This window comes from Haliotis rufescens, unplaced genomic scaffold (assembly GCF_023055435.1).
Source record: "Haliotis rufescens isolate VD_foot unplaced genomic scaffold, xgHalRufe1.0.p SCAF_9, whole genome shotgun sequence".
NCBI classification, from domain to species: Eukaryota; Metazoa; Mollusca; class Gastropoda; order Lepetellida; family Haliotidae; genus Haliotis; species Haliotis rufescens.
Genome location: NW_025964383.1, coordinates 15430929 through 15456190, shown reverse-complemented (window position 1 = coordinate 15456190; position 25262 = coordinate 15430929). Strand labels below are relative to the sequence as shown.

General features: G+C 43.8%; 3 protein-coding genes across 4 annotated transcripts in view; 2 read left to right on the top strand and 1 right to left on the bottom strand.

The window, feature by feature from the left end:
- The first annotated feature begins 1503 nt into the window (after positions 1–1503).
- LOC125377505 (kielin/chordin-like protein) lies at positions 1504–4455 on the top strand. The gene has a single exon (XM_048391118.1). The coding sequence runs from the start codon at positions 1504–1506 to the stop codon at positions 4453–4455; it is 2952 nt and encodes a 983-aa protein (XP_048247075.1).
- Positions 4456–11923: 7468 nt separating this feature from the next.
- On the bottom strand, positions 11924–16788 carry LOC124150226 (zinc finger protein Xfin-like). 2 transcript variants are annotated; one of them, XM_046522176.2, is made up of 3 exons: positions 16650–16788; positions 15633–15719; positions 11924–14446 (listed from the first exon to the last, which is right to left on the bottom strand). In XM_046522176.2, exon 3 carries the CDS (start codon positions 14414–14416, stop codon positions 12089–12091), a length of 2328 nt encoding a protein of 775 aa, XP_046378132.1. In that variant the 5' UTR covers positions 14417–14446; positions 15633–15719; positions 16650–16788; the 3' UTR covers positions 11924–12088. The 2 variants fall into 2 exon arrangements, with proteins under 2 accessions (XP_046378132.1, XP_046378131.1); XM_046522175.2 differs by lacking the exon at positions 15633–15719.
- An 801-nt stretch (positions 16789–17589) lies between these two features.
- Positions 17590–25262, top strand: part of LOC124150201 (glycerophosphodiester phosphodiesterase domain-containing protein 5-like) — a 70436-nt gene continuing 62763 nt past the window's right edge. The window contains exons 1-2 of the mRNA XM_048391145.1: positions 17590–17681; positions 19226–19456. Coding sequence (XP_048247102.1) covers positions 19328–19456 — 129 coding nt within the window. The 5' untranslated portion in view covers positions 17590–17681; positions 19226–19327. The remainder of the gene's footprint in view (positions 17682–19225; positions 19457–25262) is intronic.

Here is a 25262-nt window from a genome sequence, read left to right as displayed (position 1 = left end):
GATTGTCAGAGTAGTCCGATTCTTTTGTATGCATCTGACATTTTGGGGATTTGAGAGTATAGAGAAAATCTGTAAAACCTTCTTACAAATAGGACAAGGCCTGTGAAAATCCGGGTAGGATAGGTCTTTAGCAACCCATGCTTGCCCTAAAAGGCGACTAAACATGCACTCTTATATAAATCTCACTAACAACTGTTTTACCTTTGATGTACCACATGTGACTTAATATCAAGTTTATACTACTGTATAACATTAATACTACTGCTGCTTGTTCGAACTTTGATAGTGAGAAATATTTATATAGGCTCTGCCTGTTTATCAATCCCCTTCCACTGTACCAAGTGGAAATAAATATCGTTAAACAAAAATAGTAGGTGATCACGAAGTATGAATGTTATGATGGGTCGTCGGAAGAACAATCAGCTTTGAAAATGACTGTCAAGAGATAGAACGGTTTCCAACCAAAACCAAACGCCCGGACACACCCGTAAAATTCCACGTGGACCATTCCTAAGCGTACGTAGGTCGGTGTCACTTCTTGCTTTTCGACACTTCAGTGAAAGGTCGTCAAATCACCCTGAACCATTATTATTGTTGATTTTCATTATCCACAGTAACAAGTAAGCTGTCTTCTCTTGCTTTAATGTAGTATCTGTGATCAGATTGGGAAAGCCTTGTCTACAACATGATGAACGCCTCAGGGCTATTGGTAAGCAGCAAACTGGTAGAACTCCGCGAGAAGTAGCCAATATACTGAATGTGTCTCAGTCTGTGATTTGCAGACTTTGGAACAGTTTCCAACAGAATTTTAATGATCGGCCCCGCACGGGGTTTCCAAGGTCAACAACACAGGTCCGGGGTCGATTAATCAGAATCAGGCTAAAAGAATTCGAGCTCAAACAACAATCAAATCATTGTTCATTTGCGCCATGTTACTGACTTGGCGATAAGAAGGTGTCTGGATGCTCGGCTCCCACGTGTTGTAGCACTGTGGACAAATTGACATATTCCAGCAAGACAACAATGCTAACGTGAACGTAAGACAACATGCCAGATTTGGGGGTAGAACTGTAATGATAATGGGGCGAGATCACAATGGTTGCCAGAACGCTATTGCCTTTTGCCCATGGAAGGGTCACTGAATTAAACTACGGAGACAACATACTGGCGCCAATAGGTGTGCCTTTAGTCTGTCTTGCAGACCCTGATACTAATATATCAAAAGCAGCCCATTCAAGTCTAGATTTCTACAGCAAATGAATATGAAGAGTGTCTCTGGGCTCCTTTTTATTAACTGTTTTTTAAGATACTGTTGTTGTTTTTTCTGTACGATATGTTCATTTCAGAGACAAGATGTTAGTCTAGCGTGCCGCCTGTGAGCCATGATAGCCCATGGCTTGTCTTCCAAGACTTACTTACATTAGGAATTAAGGTGTGCTTTCCGACATATCCGTATTTCGCGCACGGGCACGCCAGGCCATTTTGTGTTTGGTCGAAAAGGGTATGTCCGAAAAGGTGAGGCAACCAAGGTGGGGCTCTTGTCCACCTGTGCACTCCTGTGCCCACCTGTTCCTGTCTGTGCCCGCCTGTGCCCACCTGTTCCCGTCTGTGCCCACCTGTTCCTGTCTGTGCCCACCTGTGCACTCCTGTTCCCACCTGTTCCTGTCTGTGCCCGCCTGTGCCCACCTGTTCCTGTCTGTGCCCACCTGTTCCTGTCTGTGCCCGCCTGTGCCCACCTGTTCCTGTCTGTGCCCACCTGTGCACTCCTGTTCCCACCTGTTCCTGTCTGTGCCCGCCTGTGCCCACCTGTTCCTGTCTGTGCCCACCTGTGCACTCCTGTTCCCACCTGTTCCTGTCTGTGCCCACCTGTGCACTCCTGTTCCCACCTGTTCCTGTCTGTGCCCGCCTGTGCCCACCTGTTCCTGTCTGTGCCCGCCTGTGCCCACCTGTTCCCGTCTGTGCCCACCTGTTCCTGTCTGTGCCCACCTGTGCACTCCTGTTCCCACCTGTTCCTGTCTGTGCCCGCCTGTGCCCACCTGTTCCTGTCTGTGCCCACCTGTGCCCACCTGTTCCTTTCTGTGCCCACCTGTTCCTGTCTGTGCCCGCCTGTGCCCACCTGTTCCTGTCTGTGCCCACCTGTGCGCTCCTATTCCCACCTGTTCCTATCTGTGCCCGCCTGTTCCCACCTGTTCCTGTCTGTGCCGACCTGTGCACTCCTGTGCCCACCTGTTCCTGTCTGTGCCCGCCTGTGCCCACCTGTTCCCGTCTGTGCCCACCTGTTCCTGTCTGTGCCCACCTGTGCACTCCTGTTCCCACCTGTTCCTGTCTGTGCCCGCCTGTGCCCACCTGTTCCTGTCTGTGCCCACCTGTGCACTCCTGTTCCCACCTGTTCCTGTCTGTGCCGACCTGTGCACTCCTGTTCCCACCTGTTCCTGCCTGTGCCCACCTGTTCCTGTCTGTGCCCGCCTGTGCCCACCTGTTCCCGTCTGTGCCCACCTGTTCCTGTCTGTGCCCACCTGTGCACTCCTGTTCCCACCTGTTCCTGTCTGTGCCCGCCTGTGCCCACCTGTTCCTGTCTGTGCCCACCTGTGCCCACCTGTTCCTTTCTGTGCCCACCTGTTCCTGTCTGTGCCCGCCTGTGCCCACCTGTTCCTGTCTGTGCCCACCTGTGCACTCCTGTTCCCACCTGTTCCTGTCTGTGCCCGCCTGTGCCCACCTGTTCCTGTCTGTGCCCACCTGTGCCCACCTGTTCCTTTCTGTGCCCACCTGTTCCTGTCTGTGCCCGCCTGTGCCCACCTGTTCCTGTCTGTGCCCACCTGTGCGCTCCTATTCCCACCTGTTCCTATCTGTGCCCGCCTGTTCCCACCTGTTCCTGTCTGTGCCGACCTGTGCACTCCTGTGCCCACCTGTTCCTGTCTGTGCCCGCATGTGCCCACCTGTTCCCGTCTGTGCCCACCTGTTCCTGTCTGTGCCCACCTGTGCACTCCTGTTCCCACCTGTTCCTGTCTGTGCCCGCCTGTGCACTCCTGTTCCCCCCTGTTCCTGTCTGTGCCCGCCTGTGCACACCTGTGCCCACCTGTTCCTGTCTGTGCCCGCCTGTGCACTCCTGTTCCCACCTGTTCCTGTCTGTGCCCGCCTGTGCCCACCTGTTCCTGTCTGTGCCCACCTGTGCCCACCTGTTCCTTTCTGTGCCCACCTGTTCCTGTCTGTGCCCGCCTGTTCCTGTCTGTGCCCACCTGTTCCTGTCTGTGCCCACCTGTGCACTCCTATTCCCACCTGTTCCTATCTGTGCCCGCCTGTTCCCACCTGTTCCTGTCTGTGCCGACCTGTGCACTCCTGTGCCCACCTGTTCCTGTCTGTGCCCGCATGTGCCCACCTGTTCCCGTCTGTGCCCACCTGTTCCTGTCTGTGCCCACCTGTGCACTCCTGTTCCCACCTGTTCCTGTCTGTGCCCGCCTGTGCACTCCTGTTCCCCCCTGTTCCTGTCTGTGCCCGCCTGTGCACTCCTGTGCCCACCTGTTCCTGTCTGTGCCCGCCTGTGCACTCCTGTTCCCACCTGTTCCTGTCTGTGCCCGCCTGTGCCCACCTGTTCCTGTCTGTGCCCACCTGTGCCCACCTGTTCCTTTCTGTGCCCACCTGTTCCTGTCTGTGCCCGCCTGTGCCCACCAGTTCCTGTCTGTGCCCACCTGTGCCCACCTGTTCCTTTCTGTGCCCACCTGTTCCTGTCTGTGCCCGCCTGTGCCCACCTGTTCCTGTCTGTGCCCGCCTGTGCCCACCTGTTCCTGTCTGTGCCCACCTGTGCGCTCCTGTTCCCACCTGTTCCTGTCTGTGCCCGCCTGTGCCCACCTGTTCCTGTCTGTGCCCACCTGTTCCTGTCTGTCCCCGCCTGTGCACTCCTGTTCCCACCTGTTCCTGTCTGTGCCCACCTGTGCCAACCTGTTCCTGTCTGTGCCCGCCTGTGCCCGCCTGTTCCTGTCTGTGCCCACCTGTTCCTGTATGTGCCCACCTGTGCGCTCCTATTCACACCTGTTCCTGTCTGTGCCCACCTGTGCCCACCTGTTCCTTTCTGTGCCCACCTGTTCCTGTCTGTGCCCACCTGTGCGCTCCTATTCCCACCTGTTCCTGTCTGTGCCCGCCTGTTCCTGTCTGTGCCCACCTGTTCCTGTCTGTGCCCACCTGTGCACTCCTGTTCCCACCTGTTCCTGTCTGTGCCCATCTGTGCGCTCCTATTCCCACCTGTTCCTGTCTGTGCCCACCTGTGCCCACCTGTTCCTGTCTGTGCCCACCTGTGCACTCCTGTTCCCACCTGTGTTCACCTGTGCCCGCCTGTTCCCACCTGTGTCCGCCTGTGGTCACCTGTGCCCGCCCGTTTCCACCTGTGCCCACCTGTGCCCGCCCGTGCCCACCTCTTGGTTACTTGCACCCTTACAATACACCGTGAACATGATATATTAATTGTAATCTTACATCTTGTCCTTCCTTTCAACCATAAATCACCACCTCTTTAATCGTTTTTATTCCTTAATATCCCCGACTTGTTTTTGACAGTACATAATGGGATATATGAACTGCCAATCGCGGCAAACACAGCCGTGCATAACGTATCCGGGTCTCCGTGAAAGAACTGCAATGAAGAATAGAAATATTATTTCTGAAAATATCGTGATTACCATCAGTAGTTCCCGGATGTGTGTTTATAACGTAAATAACGTGGTGATAGGCTAGTATTGGATTACCTAGGGGGAACTGAAAGGTCGAAATAATATTTCCCGAAAATGTGAGAGTATTCTCCCCAACATATACATAGTGTATAATATGCGCACAAGGTTAGCTCGTGTGTATTTTCGTTGATATTGGAAATATCAGAACAAACTATATAACATGCAGCTATTTTATACTTTTTTAATAGCTTCTGTTCTGGTCAACAACAAAATCACCGTATGCAATCATTTCACAGCATTTATTAAACAACAAATATTTGATAAATACCTTGATTATTGCTGTCCTTGTTAAATAAGGTTTCAGTAAGGAGAGTGAATGAGTGAGTATGGTTTTACGCCGCTTTTAGCAATATTCCAGCAAAAGCACGGCGGGGGACACCAGAAATGGGCTTCACATATTGAACCCATGTCTTGAATGAAACCCGGGTCTTCAGCGTGACGAGCGAACGCTTTAACCACTAGGCTACCTGACCGCCCTTCAGCAAGAGGAAACGGTACCTAATAGGTATGACTGAGTGACAGGTACTGATGACACTCACAGAGAATTTGAAACGAGGCAGAATTTCAAACTAGGACCCGACCGCCTCCGTGGTCTAGTGGTAGAGTGTCCGCCCGGAGAGCGGAGGTCAGAGGTTCGATCCCCCGCCGCGTCATACTAAAAGACGTTAAAAGGTGGTACTTGTTGTTACCCTGCCTGGCGCTCGACATTAAGGGGTTTTAGCTCGGAGTCAGTATATTGCGTCTGATTGGGGTATTCATGTTAAACTGCGGCATGGTATCTCAGTGGGCTAGCACCATAACATCGGCATTAGTCCGGATTAGTACAACCAGCCTCTCTCTCACACACACACACACACACACACCTCACCTCACCTCACCTCACCTCACCTTACCTTACCTTAAACTGGTGGTCGCAGAAATCGGCACAATGGGTCGGCTTGGTGACTTAGCCGACTGTGTATTGTCAAATCCAAACAGCGTGAACATTGCTCATCATAATGATCACTGGTTGTCAGTTTCAGATTCCTTTATATACACAACCTTCCAATTGTTGGAGTGAGTGATTGGGTGAATCTGGTTTTATGCCGCTTTTAGCAATATTCCAGAAATATCACGGCAGGGGACACCAGAAATGGGCTTCACACATTGAACCACGCTGGGATTCGAACCCGGATCTTCGGCATGACGAGCGAACGCTTTAACCACTAGGCTGCCCGACCCCAATTGTTGGAATTGTGCTGAGATGAGGCCTTAAACAAACAGACAGCAATCACATGAAGCAAATGTTTAATGTGTCATGTAACGCCCGTTTGATTGAGTATAGTTATGGACCCGTAAGATGCTGGATAGAATGGGTCTCCATCAACCCATGCTTGCCGTAAGAGGCGACTAACAGGATCAGGTGGTCAGGTTCCCTGTCTTGTATGGAATCCTAGAAGGCATATTGTCGAGTTGTCGCATTGTCACCCTCGCAAAAACAAGCAAAAAGTGTCGAAATTAACTAAAGCGCGACAATGCGACAACACCACATTCTGGCCATTTGTCGCATTGTCGCGTTGTCGCGTTGTCGCGCTTTGAACATTTTTTCTTATTTTACCAAAAGTCGACAATGCGACAACGCGACATTTTTTACTTTGTATCACCTTTCTGAACTTCTAAAATGTCGAAAAAACTTCTAACGTGAAAATCGTCAAAACTATCTCTGTTTATTTACAAACTGATTTTAATGACCACTTCTTTGAATCACATGACCATAAATGGATAATCTGGATTAAGAGAACATTTGATGAACTTGCGTTAAGCTTCATTTGGACATTACAGAAATTCAAAAGTATCCATAGGCTAAAAATTATCATCAAAACTAAATTGAATGATATTTATCAGCAAACATGGGTATCAACAAAAGAAAACTATTCAAAAGGAATTATTTATAACATTGTTAAAAAACTCTATCTTTATTTCGAATCGTACCTAAGTATTCTGCAAGAGAATAACAGAAAAATATTGCTTACATTCAGAACCTCACATCATTATCTTCCAACTGAGACAGGTAGATCGAAAGAAATCCCATTTTTTGAAAGAAAGTGTAATTAATGTAACCTGAACTATGTCGGTGATGAATTTCATCATCTCTTTGTTTGTCCCAACTTTGAAACTGATAGGAAATAGCTAATTCATAAACATTCTTACACAAAACCAAACATGTATAAAACGAATATTCTTTTTATAAGCATAAAGTAGGAACAGTAAGGATACTCTCTATTTTCTGAAAGATTATATGTCTGCCTTTAGAAAGTAAGTATGTTTATTTCATGTTAGTAGCTTACAATCCTTTCTGTTTAACTTGTACCTCATCTTTTCTTTCTCTTTTTTGATTTAATGTGTGTTACAAACCCAAGTTCAACATCAATGTTTATACTGAATATACCTTGTACATATAATATTGTATATATACTTTACCTCTTATGCTGCCGTTTGCAGTCTGAGAGTAATAAAGTTCCGTTCCGTTCAGTTCAGTCACACCGTCGCCATTTGGTGAAATGGATTATTAGATAATAGATTAAAATAGATTAAAAAGATTATTCAAAGCGCGACAAAGAGACACAATATGCGTTACGAGGCCCTAGAAACTATCAACTGCATGTTTTAAAGACAGGATATGCTTACACTTTTCATGAACACCTGGTGCCATCACTGATCATCAGTGATCGCTGTACAATCGGTCGCCAAAAGAAAGATGAGCTTTGGAAAATCATTACAAGAATAGAACACAGACACACACAGACACACACTGATCATATATATATAAACCCTGAAACAGACTATGATTTATAATATATATCATTGTCTGTTTCAGGGTTTAAAATCATTGAAAAACAGCTAATCAAATGGCAGTTGACCTAATTACTACGTATCCTTATGCAATACTACGGAATACATTTATATACCAGTATTAAAAAAACAAAGGCCAAAAATTTGGTCCAATTCAGTTTGTGCTAAAAATAAACCATAATTCGATACTAAAGAGCACAAACGAAAACTTGCTTCGTTTTGTAAAAGCGTGACAACGCGACAATGGGTCGATGTGACATTCGCGCTTGTAATGATTACTGCATCTTTTGTTATTTCATCAAAATGTCGCCTTGTCGCTCTTGTAATGATTACTGCATATTTTGATATTTCATCAAAATGCCGCCTTGTCGCCTTGTCGGGCTTTTAATAGTCACTGCTTATTTTGAAAGAAAAAACAAAACATTATGTATGGTTAAAGGTGAATCCTGATCAGTGATCGAACTCAGTAACAATTACAAATGTGCATACACAAGTCCTTGAAGGAGCGTCCGTTAACTAAATTATGTGCTTTTAACTCCGATTAAGTATCTATGACTCAAATAAAGACACCGCAAAAACAGTATCGTGAAATTCGTAAGAGAGTGAGTGAGTATTGATTAACGCCGCTCTGAACAGTATTTCTGTTACGGCCTGTCAGCTAGATGGGGGCAGGAAAGTCAGAATTAATGTAGGTCCAAAACAAGAAACATAATCTGGCTGAACCGCGAATTCGAACACACGCTCATAGGATTCTGACACGCCTAGGGGATGCCACTCTGCACAGGTCGATTTGAGCGGGTGAGTGAGTTTATTTATAATAACAGTGGATGCCCAGCTTTGCACAAACACAGTATCTTAAGCGACATGATGGAGTGGCTCGATCATTTTATTACCGTCTTCGCCATAGGTCCATCCATTGTATGACCCGGAATATGTAGAGGGTGTCATGGACAATGATAAATACAAAATTCCTTGGAATAGGCCAGTTTACAGCCTCAGACGCATCTAGGCCAACAAACCTGATCTGGTTCTTTTTGATAAATCAAATGAAATCATTTATATTATTTATATAAATCCAATGAAATCATTTATATAATTTTCTGTCCCTTTTGACACTAATGTGATCGACAAGATTCAGGAAAAACATGGCAAATATGCGGACCTTGCTTTCGAAATGTCACGCTTGTATCTCAAATACCAAGTTGTCCGACTCCCCATTGTTCTCGGTGCCTTAGGTTTGGTACCTCCCAATCTGCTGACTGACCTTTTGGAGAGTACCCGGGTTTGCTACAAGGATTACAGCCCTTCTGACAACCTGGGTGATGCAGAAGGCTGCAGTGTTGGGAAGTCACATTTTCCTAAAAGGTCTTGGTGTGTTTGACTAGGCAGCGCTTCCTGGGAGAAGTCCCATTCGCTGTCTGGGCTGCGTGTAGAGGGGGCAAGGGCCCTGAGCTGATGATGAGCCTAATCAGCCTGACTGTGCCAGGATCACCCAAACCATCTTTGCTGCATTTTTTAAAATTTTAATCTTTAAATAATAATAATAAAAACAACAACAATAATAATAATAGTCCATTTGTATGACACTTTTTCCATGCTGAATATCATGCTCATATGATGTGATTTCGAACAAAGACACTTGCCCAAAGAGACACCACATGTACTACGTGTGCTTCAGTGTGGGGGAGGAACGAGAACCAAGATACTCTCAGGAGTCAAGCAGCCGAACACGATTACCCATCCAAGGACTACACTTGACTAACGTGACCTGTGGGTTAACGCCACTTTGATCAAAATCTGTACTATTTTACAACGTTTCAGCGTGATGTGTCTAGTAGTGAGTGAGTTGGGTTTAACGCCGCTTGTAACAGTATTCCAGTTATATCGCGGCGTGTAAGCTTAATGTGGGAGGAAAGCCCGAAGTGATGCAGGTCTCAGACGTTTACCACTTAGGTGAAAAACACGAGTATGGTGCTAAAAAACCTAGAAACATAATCGGGGCGAACCGTGAGAAGGCGTACTGACCTATTATTATTATCTCCAAGTGAACATAACTATAAATAAGCACAGAACATTGACCTGCGCTATTTTGTAATGGAGCTGGAATGTGTACCGAAATTATATTTTTTCAGCTACACCTACAAAACCAGATAGTTTTGTATTTAAAACAATGAGACTGAATATTTATTAAAATAACACCTTGCAACAATGCAAAGTTTTGTGGCAGGCAATTTTTTGTCTGTAGCACAGTTCGTGGGGTAGCCCATTGGTTAAAGCGTTCGCCCGTAACGTCGAAGACCCGGGTTCGATTCCCCACATGGACAGAATGTGTAAAACCCAATCCTGGTGTCCACCCTCGTGATATTACTGGAATATTGATAAAAGAGGCGTAAAATCACACACACTGACACACCTCATTCTGTTCAGGTGTCAAGGAAAGACAACAGTCATGTTTAGCCCGAACAACCCCATACTGTTAAGATGTCAAGGAAACAAAACAGTCATGTTTAGCCCTGACAACCCCCTTCTGTGTAGATGTCAAGGATAGACAACAGTCATGTTTAGCCCGAACAACCCTATTCTGTTTAGATGTCAAGGGAAGACAACAGTCATGTTTAGCCCGAACAACCCTATTCTGTTTAGATGTCAAGGATAGACAACAGTCATGTTTAGCCCGAACAACCCCCTTCTGTTTAGATGTCAAGGAAAGACACCAGTCATGTTTAGCCCGAACAAGCCCCGACTGTTTAGATGTCAAGGGAAGACAACAATCATGTTTAGCCCGAACAACCCCCTTCTGTTTAGATGTCAAGGGAAGACAACAGTCATGTTTAGCCCGAACAACCCCTTCTGTTTAGATGTCTTTTTGCTTTTTGTTTGTTTGTTTAACGCCGCACTCAGTAATATTCCAGCTATATAATGGCGGTCTGTAAATAATCGAGATTGGACCAGACAAGGCAGTGATTGATATCATGAGCATCGATCCACGCAATTGAGATACGATGACATGCATCAGCCAGCGAGCCTGACCACCCGATCCACTGTTGTGTACCGGCGCACTCAGCAATATTCCAGCTATATGTCGGCGGTCTGTAAATAATCGAATGATTGATATCATGAGCATCGATCCACGCAACTGAGATACGATGACAGGCATCAACCAAGTCAGCGAGCCTGACCATCTGATCCCGTTAGTCTCCTCTTACAAGCATAATCGCCTTTTGCGGCAAGCATGGGTTGCTAAAGACCCATTCTACCCCGGATCTTCACGGGTCGAACACCGACTGACCTCACACACAGGTTGTTTCACGCTATTCATTCCTCTACACAATGATCACAATGTAAAGCAATAATAAGACGAAATTTCCTGTTTTTATTATCGTCTATCAAACCGCAACCGAGCGGTTGTTTAACGCCGCACTCAGCAAAATTCCAGGTATATGACGGCGGTCTGTAAATAATACCAGACCAGACAATCCAGTGATTGGCGTCATGCACATCGATCCACGCAATTGGAATCGATGACATGCATCAACCAAGTCAGCGAGCCTGATCACCCGATCACGTTAGTCGCCCGTTACGACAAGCATTGTCGCCATTTACAGCAAGCATGGGTTGCTGAGGATCTATTCTACCCCGGATATCTTCGCGGGAATGCAGAAATTGGGCCGGACATTGAAATTATTTATTACTGTGCTTGTAAAAAAATTTCAGGACATCCTGCATGTTCAGTGAACAATTTTTGTCTTTTGTAAAGACTGATGGTCGGACAATTAATTCCAATCATGGTTTGTTGGTTGATTGTTGTTTAACGCCGCGCTCAGCAATATTCCAGCTATATGACGGCAGTCTGGAAATAACCGCGTATGGACCATTCAATCCAGTGATTGACATCATGAGCATCGATCCACGCAATTGGGATACGATGACATGCATCAACCAAGTGAGCGAGCCTGAGCACCTGATTCCGTTGTTCACCTCTTCCGACAAACATATAGTCGCCTTTTACGACAAGAATGGGTTTCTGAAGACCTATTCGAATAATTCTATTAATGCAACAATAATTACTGATACTTGACCAACACAATGCTAAGTGTGAAGGAACAGATCTGCAACAGGACAAGGCCATCACAAGAAAACAATACAGTTATTCTTCAGTGTCGGGGCACGGGTGGCCCAGTCGTCTTAGGCGCCGCGATTCGCTGTGCAGAGTTGCGTCCCTTGGGTACGCCAGAAACCTATGATTGAAGGTTCGAATCCCGGTTCGTCCCGATTATGTTTCTAGGTTTGTCAGCACCATACAGTCCGTAATCGTGGGTTTCACCGTATGGTAAACGTCTGAGACCTGCATCACTTCGGGCTTTCCTCCCACATTTAGCCGACACGACGTGATATAACTGGAATACTGTTAAAAGCGGCGTTCAACCAAACTCACTCACTGTAAGTGTAAATACGAGGATGCAGAATTATCTGTCCATACACAATAGCTCATTGTCCCTAAGGCTGTCCAGCAACTGACCTAGGTGTGGACGAGGTTATTCTTTAGACTGGTCGTCTCCTGTATCCATGTCATCCTTGTGCATCTTCTGGAGGTGCCGCTGCATCAGACTCCGCACCGTGAACTGCTTGCTACACACGCGGCAGGCAAACGCCTTGGTGAATCGAGGCACCCGGACCCGTCCCCGAGCCCGCCATTGTCTCACAGAACCTGTCTGTGTCATTGCCTGCTGTCTTATCCTGGTTGGGACAGGATTACTAATGAACTGAGTTCCGTCTAGTGATGCGGGTCTACAGTCAATTTGCGCGGTTCTGTTGACCTCTTCCCTCTGAGCGTCCACTGAATGTTCAGGGTGTGTTTGTAATAATTGTGGATGTGACACTTCTGAGTTTTGTTTCTGAACGCGAAATCTTGCAGACTCGGGTATTGGGTCAACATTGCATCCAGTGAGATGATTCTCCACGTGTTTTGAAAGAACATGAACACTTGTCGACCGGTAGAAACAAAGAGCACAGGCATAAGGCCTCCTTGCAAAGTCGTCAAAGTCCGAGATGAGTCTCGCAAAACGACCGGTATCAGGAGGATGTGTCAGTATGTCTCCTGGGTTTGATGGCACATTGTGTGACTGGTTGACATGCTTTTGCTTGCGTTGAACTACCCCTGGCGACGGGTCTTTCATCGGATCTGGAACAAGGGTCTTCATGTTGTGTTGTTTCTGTTGAAGAACAGCATCAGAGGACTTAGTTCTGTTTCTTGATGACCCAGGCTGCCCGAACTTTATCCTAACTAAGGAGTTCGCCACTGCTCTCCGACAGAAGGGTTTGTGTTTGAAAAGACTGGTTTCCTTCAAGAAGGTTTGATCGCAGCCTTCACATCTATAAACTGCAGAATGTTTGCTTCTGTGTTTCTGAAACGTCAAAACATTGCACGTCTGGAAGGAGCATAGACTACAGCGGTGAACCCTTTGTGGAGTCTTGGATCCAAGGCAGGATTTCTTGTGATTTATCAGCTCCTTGACTGAGGCGTATACACCATGACAGTTCTCACAACAGAACTGCCTGATAGGCACAGTAACGGTCGCCTGCTTGCCACTGTTGAGAGACAGAAGCTCTCTGACTCGGCTCTGTCTCTGTAATTGACACTTGTTACCCACTTCTGGTGTTTCCGGTCGACCTGTTGTTCCAGTTTGTTTCGCTGACTGACCAATCAGGATGTTTCCCTGAGAGTTGCCCTTGACAACACTCGGTACTGGACGAGAATGGATGAAATCTCGTTTCTTTGGACGATCGTTAACAACATACTCCGAGACAAGTAACTCAGGGTTGGGTTTAGCTTCCTCCCGTTCATCATCATCGATAACCACACAGTCTTCGGTCACGGCATCCCCATCACCGTATGGCACATCTTCAGGTCGGTATTCAATCTGGCGTAGAACTTGTGCATCATCGAAGGCGAGTTCTGGGTTGCTTGTATCTTGGAGAAATATCACATCCGACTTCCCTGCTGTCTCCGCCGTCGGTTGGTAATAGGGGTTATAGAGTTGAACCATCGAATCGTAAGTCCCTTCACTCCCAACATCACCAACATCACCGACCACAATGTTATGAACCGTCAGTCTGTGGTGGTCTACCAAGGCCTGAACTTTGAAAGGCTTAAGACATACATCACACGCAAACTCGTGGGTGTAGTGACTCTTCATGTGACGGGTCAGGTCCGACTTGTAGGAGGTGGAATAGGGGCAGATCTCACAGCTCACCGTCACATTCCCCGCTGTGGGGCCGTGACTGTTCGGGCACTTCATCTGATGGAACACAAGCGTTGACTGGGACGTGAACGAGGCATGGCAGTCTCTACACGACACAAGCTCTCGACCGTTAGCATGGCGCCGCATGTGTCTATTGAGATCAGACTTGTAGCTGGTCTTGTAGAGACACAACGCACACTTGTACTTCTTGGGGAGGAACTTGGAGTTGAGTTCCACCTCCCCGCGGGCTATGGTGTAGGTGGGGAAGTGGGAGTCCTGGTAATGCTTGCCCCGTGCCCCCGGATGCCCCTGTTCTCTTCCCAGTAGTATCTCAGACACTGCACTGTGATGTTTCTCGTGTACGGGTTTCATCTCAAGGGTTTCCTCAAACTGATGGTCGAGGTTAGCGTTCTGTAAGAAGCTCCCTGACGTAGATGCAATGATGGCGTCAATGTCGTTGTTGATGTCTCCGGCCGTGGCAAGTGGGTTGTTCTGCTCTGTGTGAAGCGTTCTATCGTTAAGGGTTTCATTCTGAATTAGCTGCATGGGAAAGACGGACCCCTGATTTGGCCTCGAGGTCTCCTCTCCTTCAAGCTCCATTGGTTCCGGTTTCATCGCCATGGTAACCGGCCTTCCCAAGTATAGGTATACCTGAAGTCAGAAAATACAAACTTAAGATTTATCATTCAAGATTATGTTCAAATTTGACACATGTCAACACAAGACAAGTACGTGAAAGAATAACTAAAATAAAAAGAACAGTACAGTAAACTACGGTTATAACGAACTCAAAGGGACCACTAATTTTAGTTGGTAATAACCGTAGTTCGGCATAAGCATATATTCAGCATATATACAACAAATGGCCGGGACTAAAAATAAGTTCGTTACATCGGTAAGTTCGTTATAAGCGTGTTCGTTATAAACGTAGTTTACTGTAGTTCCATACTGACGATTGTCACAGTCATTGATATCATCGTATTGTTAATCATCCCGTGAGGAGTCCGGGTTACATTAGGTCCCCAGAAACCTATCAATCACTGGATTGTCTGGTACAGACTCGATTATTTACAAACCGCCTCATTTTGCTGGAATATTCCCGAGTGCGGCGTTAAACAACAAACAAACACAGTCTTAATACATTATTTTTTATAAGAGACTCTAATTTTCACAATTCGTCCGTATAATTAGCCAAAAATAGATAAAATGATTATTCACAAAACTAGCGCTAGATTGTGTTTATGTTGCAAAATGTCACTTCTGTACCCTACAAGATTTAATGTTTGCATGGCGTATATGGGGAACTTCGCGGACACTAACTAGAATATCATAACAATACATGAAATCCAAATCCCCAAATGCATAAAAAAAATATTTGCAACGTCACCATTGTCCATCATGAAACAAACAACTCAACTTAGCTTTACACCAAACATATCAGGTACTAACTCTATGTTCTTCTATACTAGTTGGTTTTTGGTTGCTTTGTTGTTTAACGCCGCACTCAGCAATATTCCGGCTATATGACGGCGGTCTGTAAATAACCGAGTCTGGACCAGACAATCCAGTAATTGATATCATGAGCATCGATCCACGTAATTGGGATCGATGACATGCATCAACCAAGTCAGCGAGCCTGACCACCCGATCCCGTTAGTCGCCTTTTACGACAAGCATAGTCGCCTTTTACGGCAAGCATGGGTTGCTGAAGACCTATTCTACCCCGGAATCTTCGCGGGTCCTTCTATACTAACTCGACTTCTTTATAATCAAACGGCAACTTGGAGCCATCTTCCCGAGGCAAGGGAGTCAACTGACTGCAAAAATCAAGTCTTACCTTTTATAATCAGTTAACTCCCTTGCCTCGGGAAGCTGCTTGGAGCTGTCACGCCAGACATTTATGAAACTGTTTCATTATGGTTTCCTGAGAAAATAAATGAATGAACTGTTTAAGAATTTTTTAATTTTTTTTTAGAAATTGGTATGTGACAGTAAAGACAAGATATTTTATGGATGACAATTTCTTTATTCTATTTTGATGCGACGTTTCGGCATAAATCCTTATCAGATTGTTTCATAGGATGTGTACGTTGTCCCACATGATATTGTGATTGGGGCAGTTGGTGATTTTGTCTCAGATGGCTGATTTTCGATCTACCTTGGTGGTAGATGTTTTATGTTCTTTTATTCTGACGTTTATGGGGCATTGACTTGTTAGATATAATTCTATACTGTGCTGTCTTATTTCACTCGCCGTCATACAGCTGGAATATTGCTGAGTGTGGCGTTAAACAACAAACAAACAAACAAAACAAACAACTTCACTCTTTGCTTGAACACGGTATAAGGGTCTATACCGAAACGTCGCATCATCATAGAATAAAGACGTAGTTATCCATAAACTATCTTGTCTTTACAAATAAGTGAATTATTGCGGGGCCAAAAGGTAAACACCACTAAAAATTGTCACTCCAGAATAAACGAACTGAACCTCATACCTACACGTATGTTCAACCCTGATAGGGCCTCATTGCTGTGCCGGTCACGGTGACCCAACAAAGAGCTTTGGTGGCGATATGGTTACAAACAATATAATTACGTAACAATGTAATTAAACGACCGCGTCTTTCTTCGGGAATATCCGTTTCAAAGGCACATCTCACAGCTGTTGTTACGGAGTCTTTATAGTTATATATGATGTAAAGGAACCGTACTGTTTCTAAAAGTAGGTCAACTAGGGCCTCGAGCGAAATGCTCGTGAGCACTGGCAACAGCCATTGATCGACACACCAGCAATGCTTATAACGCTTAACTACAATATTCACGTGAGAATCAATCCTTTTCCAATACATACCAATGCTTTCACAGACAGTGGCCGAATTCCTTTGGCGATTTACTCTGGAAATGTCGTTGAAGCAGCTCTTGCTTGCTTTGTGCGAATGGTAAACAAACTCGCTACCGCTCTGAAGCTTATATCGGCACGCTGCGTGGAACGAGCAGTCACTTTGCTCGCTTAGGGTTGTGTGGTTTGGGCTTACTTGTGAATCACCCCCGAATGTGGAGTTACAATTAAGTAAAATCATATCAGAATGTTTTGTGAATGATTATATTAAACTGTGACATTTTATAAGATGAGTTCATATTATTTAGGTATGAAGTTAGTAAACATGTTTGTGTAAATAGTATATTTCATATTTATTTATTTTAAGTTGTAATATGTTTTGTGTACAATACAAGAAGATGAAGAAAACATGGGACGCAGATAATGAATTTCATCAATACCTTAAAATTACAAACTATTTTGTCTTTAAAAAGTAATTTTTTTTAACATGCATGCTGAAAGCAAAAGAATGATTTGACAAAATATGTGGCTGTTGTTATATTCGTTTAATTTTATTCGGTAATTTCCTTTAAAAATGTATTATATAAATTAAAATAAAGGTGGAAAAAAAGAATAAACGTGAATTATTCTGATTATACAAAAATATAGAAATACTATCAAACCAGGATATATAAAAAATATATTTCCTGTTTGATAATCTTTCTTTTATGTTTATCTTTTAATCACATGTTGTGTAAAAAGTAGGGATTTCTGTTTCGTTTCTTCAGAGACTATTACCGGTTTCGCCATTGTCTTTTCTTAATTCTTTCGCATGCATAGTTTGTTTCGTGAAATAACACAGATTAAGATAACTGTCGAACCTTAAATTTTAAAGCAAGCTTCGTGATTGTAATATGTGTATAAAAACTTGTGGTTTTGAGTGTCATTGTCCGTATCCTTTGCGTCCGTGGTTTTCTATTCAAGCACTTGTCATGACGTGACCTCTGACCTCAACGACATTCCAACATGGCGACCCGCTGTGTTTGTGTGAGTTGTGCTCGTGTGGTAAGTCACATTCTGTTTATTTCAGGAAACTGTGTTGAAAAAATTGTAAGGTGACCAGACGGCCATACATTTGTTAATTCACCATTTTAATCTCATTAAATAATCTAAGGTCCTTGAAACATAGACATTCGTTTTACATCTCCGAAATGTGTTCCACCTGTCAATGTCATTGTTGTGCAGCGAGTATCGTACGAGGAGCCTTGTCAACCACGCGCCACTCATAACGTGACTGTGAGACTAAATATAATATGACTTAGTTCACTAGGATTCCTGTCGCAACTGTGTATTCCAAGGCCCAGATAAGAGATACCTAGTATTTTACGCTGATTCATTGTTGTTTCGGTAGGCCTAAGGCTCGTCGATATTCCGGGTATATTTGGTCCCTCAGTATAGACTGTTTTAGTCCTTAGAATTATAACACTTGGCAAGCCCTAAATATGGCAAATTTGTACTTGTCCTTATGAAACCTTAACTATTGGCCAGTTTGGCAGGGATTATGAGACAAGTGCCAATGTCTGTAGCTGAACCTGTGCTGGTCGTAAGTGGACTAAATGGATGGGATGGTCAGGCTTGGTGACTTGGTTTATTGGTGTCATTGTACCCGGCTACATGGATTGTTGCTTACAATATTGATCACGGGATTGTCTTGTCAGAGCTTGATTATTGTAGGAATTTTGCTGAGAGCCGTTTTAACAAACTGAAACCAAATGTTCAATGATTTGTAATTTGTAAACAAATAATAGGATCTCTGTAGGCGTCCATGCCACCCGGGTTAGAGTACGTCTTCAGCAACCCGTGCTTGTCGTAAGAGGCGACTAGCAGGTCAGGCTCTCTGATTTGGTTGATGCATGTATTCGCATCTCAAATGTGTGGATCTATGCTCATGGTGTCAATAATTAGATTTTCTGGTCCAGACTCGATTATTTATAGACCGCTGTCATTTATCTGGAATATTGCTGAGTGCGGCGTTAAAAAACAAATATAAAAACAAACAAACAACATCCATGCTGACTATATAATGACCGGTATCAATGTATGTGTTTAAAGACTGTTTCTTTTAAATTAGTTGAGTACACATGCATTTACCGAAACCTATGGTGCAGTGTGTGTTTGATGCTACTTATATGGTGGTATGTATCTTGATGTTTTACATTAAATGTGACAATATCTCATAGTTATTCTTAGCTCATGGCTCACCATTGCTCACAGGGACATGTCTGTGTTAAGAATAGGTCGCCAGCACTCGATCTGCATAGCTGGTCACAAGAGGTGAACAATTTTAACTTGGTGATCCGATTAGGTGACTAATTTGCTGTTTGTGTATCATCATATCAATCACTGATTGCCCAGACTTAACAAGCTAATCAGATATGGCTGAAATATTGCTGACTGACGTTAAACAGGATTGTTGCTCATGCTGTCAGCCACTGGATTACCAGACCCAGACACTATCACCTAAAGGACGTCATGATATACCGGAATTATTGTTGACTCAGTGTAAAACAGGATCTCCTCATTCATGGTATGTTGTTGTCTGTCTGCAGATGTCGTGAGGCTGTGTCTCCCACCTGCCTCAATGCCTTACGTCTGTGATATTGCCTGTGTGAGCCACACCCCAACAAGTCTGTGTCGCCTGATCACCCATAATGAAAGGCAAACTAGTAAGCCACGCCAAACTCCAGTACTACCGGCACAACTATTGCCTCGTCTGTATGACGGGGATGCTGGGATGTCGGTGGCATCGATACAAACAGTCCACAAGAGATAGTCGAAAGGTAAGGAGAAAATTGTTTTATCATGTTTACACTAGGGCGGTAACGATTCATGGATACTTCGGTACACACGACACTGAATTGTCAGCTTGTGGGATCAGGATACACTATAAATAGAACAGGAACTAATAGTCAGAGTTTGAGTTTACGGTGTCCCACATATAAAAATATACACTGAAAAAAACTGGGATGTAAAGAAACCAAAACCTTCACACATCCCCTTACACGTTTTTCATTTTATTAAAAGTTTACTTTTCGCATAACACGTTGTTGTTTTGTTTTAGGTTTCTCTTACCTCACAAAATTCATGTGATACACAAATAAAACAGACACTTAAGGATTTAAACCAGACACTTTATTTATGCTCAGAGTGGCTTAAAACACACCAATTTGGGTCTACATTTGAAATATATCTTGGGGGGAATGCACCCAAACCCTCCTAGATAGCCTAGCGCCTGCGGCGCTCGTGGCTGCAGCATCCATGAGACCCACGTATTGTGGAGACCAATGCAATCACTGAGAGTTACCTCCCTCAATAGCAGAGTATCATTGTGCCACCTGGAACCATGGCAGAACACGAGGACGTGGTGGCTGAGGACTAGCCTACTAACTATTACATTTAAGAACCATCCCTCAGAGCTCCAGATAAGCTGCGTATCTGCGTGAAATACGCATCAGAAATACGCAGTAAAATATAATCCAAGCCTATCAAATACGCAACGAACATTACGGATACGCTACAAAAATAAAACTTGTGCGTATCATCAAAATATTGTGAAGTAACCCTGCGTATTCGATTAGCAAATGAGCAACTTATTATGAAATTATAAGTTGGCATTCCGTCAACCTTGTCAGATCATGATCATTTGCCATCACACTTTCTTGTGGAAGTATCGTGGTATTTTTGAGTCCTATAAAGCTCTCGAACCCACACGACACCAGTTTGCAGGGACTAGATGAATAGTGTTTTTAAATATTTAACTTAAATACCCACATGTGTAAAAACTAGTCAGTAACAGAAATTTGAATACGCAGATAGAATTAATGATACCCAATGATTTTAAAATGCATGGGTAAAATACCCACAACACCAAAAGCTTATCTGGAGCTCTGCATCCCTTCTTTTAAGACTTGGGGTGGCTGGGTAGTCTAGTGGTTAAAGTGTTCGCTCATCATGCCGAAGACCCAGGTTTGATTCCCGGCATGGGTACAAAGTGTGAAGCCCACTTCTGGTGTCCATTGCCGTGATATTGCTGGAATATTGCTAAAAGCGGCGTTAAACCATCCACACTCACTCACTCTTTTAACATGTGTTTAAGACTGTTTTCTTCTTGTGGTTTTCTTTGTTAGAGTTTTTGAGATAAATGTATGCAGAAAGAGGTTTAGAGATGTAATTAAGTGACTTAATCATTTCATACTATTTGATGTGGTGTATCGTGATACCAGTAGTATCGTAGTCTGTATCATGATAGTATCATATCGCAAGATACCAGGCGATACTCAGCTCTAGTTTATACCATGCTTATGTATACAGTATTTGAAATTAAGCATGAAAGTCAAGGGGTCCTTGTCAAAGGTTGCCTCACAGGAATTCCAGGTTAGAAATTATTTGTATAGATCCTCAGCAACCTATGCAACCTATGCCCATAAAAGGTGAGTTTATGAATGTATTGGATGACCAGACTCTGCACCGTGGTTGTGTGTCACTGGACCATATGGTTGATTGTTTTTTATTGTATCAGTCACTGGTTTATTTGGTCCAGACTTGATTATTTACAGGTCACGATCACATGGGTTGAATATTGCAGAATGCAGCATTGCACAGCCAACATATGACCCAGTGTTAGAAGGTGGTCTCTAGACATGCTGGATTCAAATATATTTAGAAGACCTCAAGGACCCACGAATCCTCTTGATGTCATACACTGTTATATAGTACATGTGTTAAGTGCGTGTTAGATCCAGGGTAGAATAGGTCTTCAGCAACCCATGCTTGATAGTGCTTGTCGTAAGAGGCGACTAACGGGATTGGGTGGACAGGCTCGCTAATTTGATTGATGCATGTCGTCATATCCCAATTGCGTGGATCAATGTTCATGATGTCAATCACTGGATTGTCTGGTCCAGGCTTGATAATTTACAGACCTCCGTCATATAGCTTTAATATTACTGAGTGCGACGTTAAAAAACAAACAAACAAACAAATAAGTGCCTGTTCCCTGTCTGCTGGGTCCAACATTGCATTATATCTCAGGGTTTTACCTTGACTTACAAAAATGGGAGTCCAGGTGACCCCAATGATAAATTTTAAGGGTCCTTGCAGGCTATATGAGGTGAGGTGAAATTGGGTTTAACGTCGCGTCCAAGATTATTGCACTTATATAGCGACGTGCATGCACGTGTGTGTGTGTGTTTGTTGCTGCCTGTACTAGTGCGGACTGATGCCGATTTATAGTGCTAGCTCACTGAGATACCATGCCGCAGTTTAACATGAATACCCCACTCAGACACAGTATACTGACTCCGAGCCAACCAGTCCTTGTTTTAGCCCCTTAATGCCGAGCGCCGGACAGGGTAACAACAAGTACAATCTTTTAACGTCTTTTTGTATGACGCGGCCCGGGATTGAACCCTGGTCCTTCCGCTCTCCGGGCGGACGCTCTACCACAAGACCACGGAGGCGGTCCAGGCAATATGAGGGTCCAGTAATGTAATGAAATGGGGTAGTGTACTGTATGTGTTGATATTACATTAGAGCTGGGAATGAATCAACGATCATATGGACAGTGGTCATGACTGATGGATAAAATAGCTATAACTGCTTTTGATGTGCTGTAGATGCAATGGATATTATTGTTTCACTTGGGAAACTATATATATATTTTTTTGTGTGCATCCATTCTCTATATTTGTGTGCACTCGATGCATATTTGTGCGTTTCATAAAGCCCTGGTATCTTCATTGTATTTTAGCCACAGTGAATTTAGTATTCGATTATCATTTGTGGTGGGCGACATGAAGGCTGGATAGGACTACATGTGGGGTGTCATTCGTCATGTAAAGGCTCCAGGTATCAGGGACAGTGAAGTGATGTGAGGAGATGATGGTCTGATGATTAATTCATGATGGTTTACCTGCTTTATACTGTCACATCGTTTATGCTCACCTGTCATTAGATGACAGACTGCCATATATTTATGCTGCATTCACTGTACTAACTGCCCTGCTCCAGGAAGTGACCCCTGACCTACCTTTTGACCAACCTGCAAGTACTGTAAACTACGGTTATAACAAACTCAAAGGGACCACTAATTTGAGTTTGTAATAACCGTAGTTCGTTATAAGCATATATACAGCATATATATACAACAAATGGCAGGTACTAAAAAATAAGTTTGTTTTATCGGTCAGTTCGTTTTAAGCGTGTTTGTTATAAACATGGTTTACTGTAATCTGATTCTCTATAAGTGCCACTTGGGTCGGGTGATAATGCCTACATGTACATTAGACCCGTGAAGGTCCAGGGTAGAATAGGTCTTCAGCAACCCATGCTTGCCATAAAAGGCGACTATGCTTGTCACAAGAGGCAACTAAAAGGATCGGGTGGTCAGACTTGCTGACTTGGTTGATGCATGTTATCGTATCCCAGTTGCATGGATTGATGCTCATGATGTCAATCACTGGATTATCTGGACTTGATTATTTACAGACCGCTGTCATGTATCTAGAATATTGCTGAGTGCGGTGTTAAACAACAAACAAACAAAATGTGTTGGAGGTGGGGGGGGGGGGAACAGTCCTGTGAAGATCCAGGGTAGGATAGGTCTTCAGCAACCCATGCTTGCCCTAAAAGGCGACTATGCTTGTCGTAAAAGGCGACTAACAGGATCGGGTGGTCAGGCTCGCTGACTTGGTTGATGCATGTCATCGATCTTTAATTGCGTGGATCGATGTTCGTGATGTAAATCACTGGATTGTCTGGTCCAGACTCAATTATTTACAGACCGCCATCATATAGCTGGAATATTGCTGAGTGCTGCGTAAAACAACAAACCAAAAAAAAAATAAGCTTGAACATTGTAAGCATGGTACCACACAGGCAAACTATCCCCACAAATATTCCAGTTCCCCAGAGGACATCTCTGAAGGCAGGGTCTGTGCTGCAGTCTGGATGTAGATGTCATGGTGCCTTGTGTGAAACTGAAACAGAACCTTTGTGTAATTCGGGCAATCAGTAACCATGGAAACGACTGGTGACTGCTACATCAATATACATCATGAAGTTGACGACATATGAATCACTTGACTGACAATGTCTCATGAGGCTGTGTCTCTCCTATATATCAAGTTTATGTGTCAGCCATATTTAGTGTATGACTCGCACTATTGACCCAGTATCTACATGACCTCAATGATCTGCCACAATATAGATATACCGTATACGACGTAATAAGCGCCCTGCTCTAATAAGCGCCCACGGCGGTATTTGCTAATATATTGGCTAGTGAACAACCCCAATTAGAACCCCATCCGATTGATCAATGTTCACCAGACTTATTTATCCACGTACAATACGCACTTGTGTGTTATATGCACCCCTAAGTATGGGCAATTAAATTCTAGAAAAATATATCTGTCGTACATAAACATTTCAGGCTGTCAGCATAAACCACGAAATTTATCTTTCAATTCTGTTTTTTTTCACCAAAATAATATTCTAATAAGAGCCCCCTATTTCTAATTTTGAAAGCGCACTGGGCGCTTATTATGTTGAATACGGTAAATCCGAAAACATCAATTCGTCTCAAATGACCTGAAAGTTAATTATTTGTCCACACCAACGCGTCACCATAATTTCAGATATTTTCATGAAGTAGAGAAAAGGTTTTTTAACAAACTCTCATGTACCTGTTGTGTTTCAATGCCTTTTGTTAAAATGGGGTCTGCGCAATAAACATAACAGCTGGGGGGCATAGGGGTAGTCTCAAAACTTCTATCCTGAAATATATTCATTGTCACTGTCACTGTCAACTGAAATAATGATTTGACCGACAGTTGCATGATCTAAACCATCTCTTTTACAAGATGAAGCTTTAATTCCGGTCCCAACTTTGTGTGTGCCCCCTCCGACATGCAATAATCATAAGATGAAATACCAAGGTTTTCAAATCACCTGTGAATTTCATCATGTACCGTATTGTAATGATACATTGAGCTCGTTCTGTTTATTTTATTATTTGCGTTTGAAATTAGCTGAATAGCAATACCAAGAACATCACAAACATTGCTTTGAGAATATTTTACAAATTCTCATTGTATATTCCATTTTATAACTAATTCAGGAAGATACGCTTCTGATTTAAGCTTTTCATTTTTCATGATTTTATTACAGAAAAGACAGTAGTGGGTTGGCCTAACACTCGCGATTTCACGTGCAAATGTAGGGCTATTCATTTTACAGTGCAGACCCCCTTGTAACAACATGCATTAAAACACCAGCAAGTACATGTAGGTTTGTTAAACAACTTTTTCTCTACTTCATGACAATGTCTGAAATTATAGTGACGTGTTGGTATGGACAAACAAACATTGTTCATGCAATTTAAGACGAATTGTTGCTTTTTGATTTGTATCTATTTTGGATTTCATTGGTAAGATATTGCAGCAAACAGACTATAGTGGTCAGTCTAGTGGCTGTATCTTGGTCGGCTGACTTGTCCGGGTGTGAGAGGATGTTTTAGTGATCATGTAGCACACTCAGGTGTTCTGGCTGAAGGCAGTTCACTACTATTGTTATCTAAGGCTATGG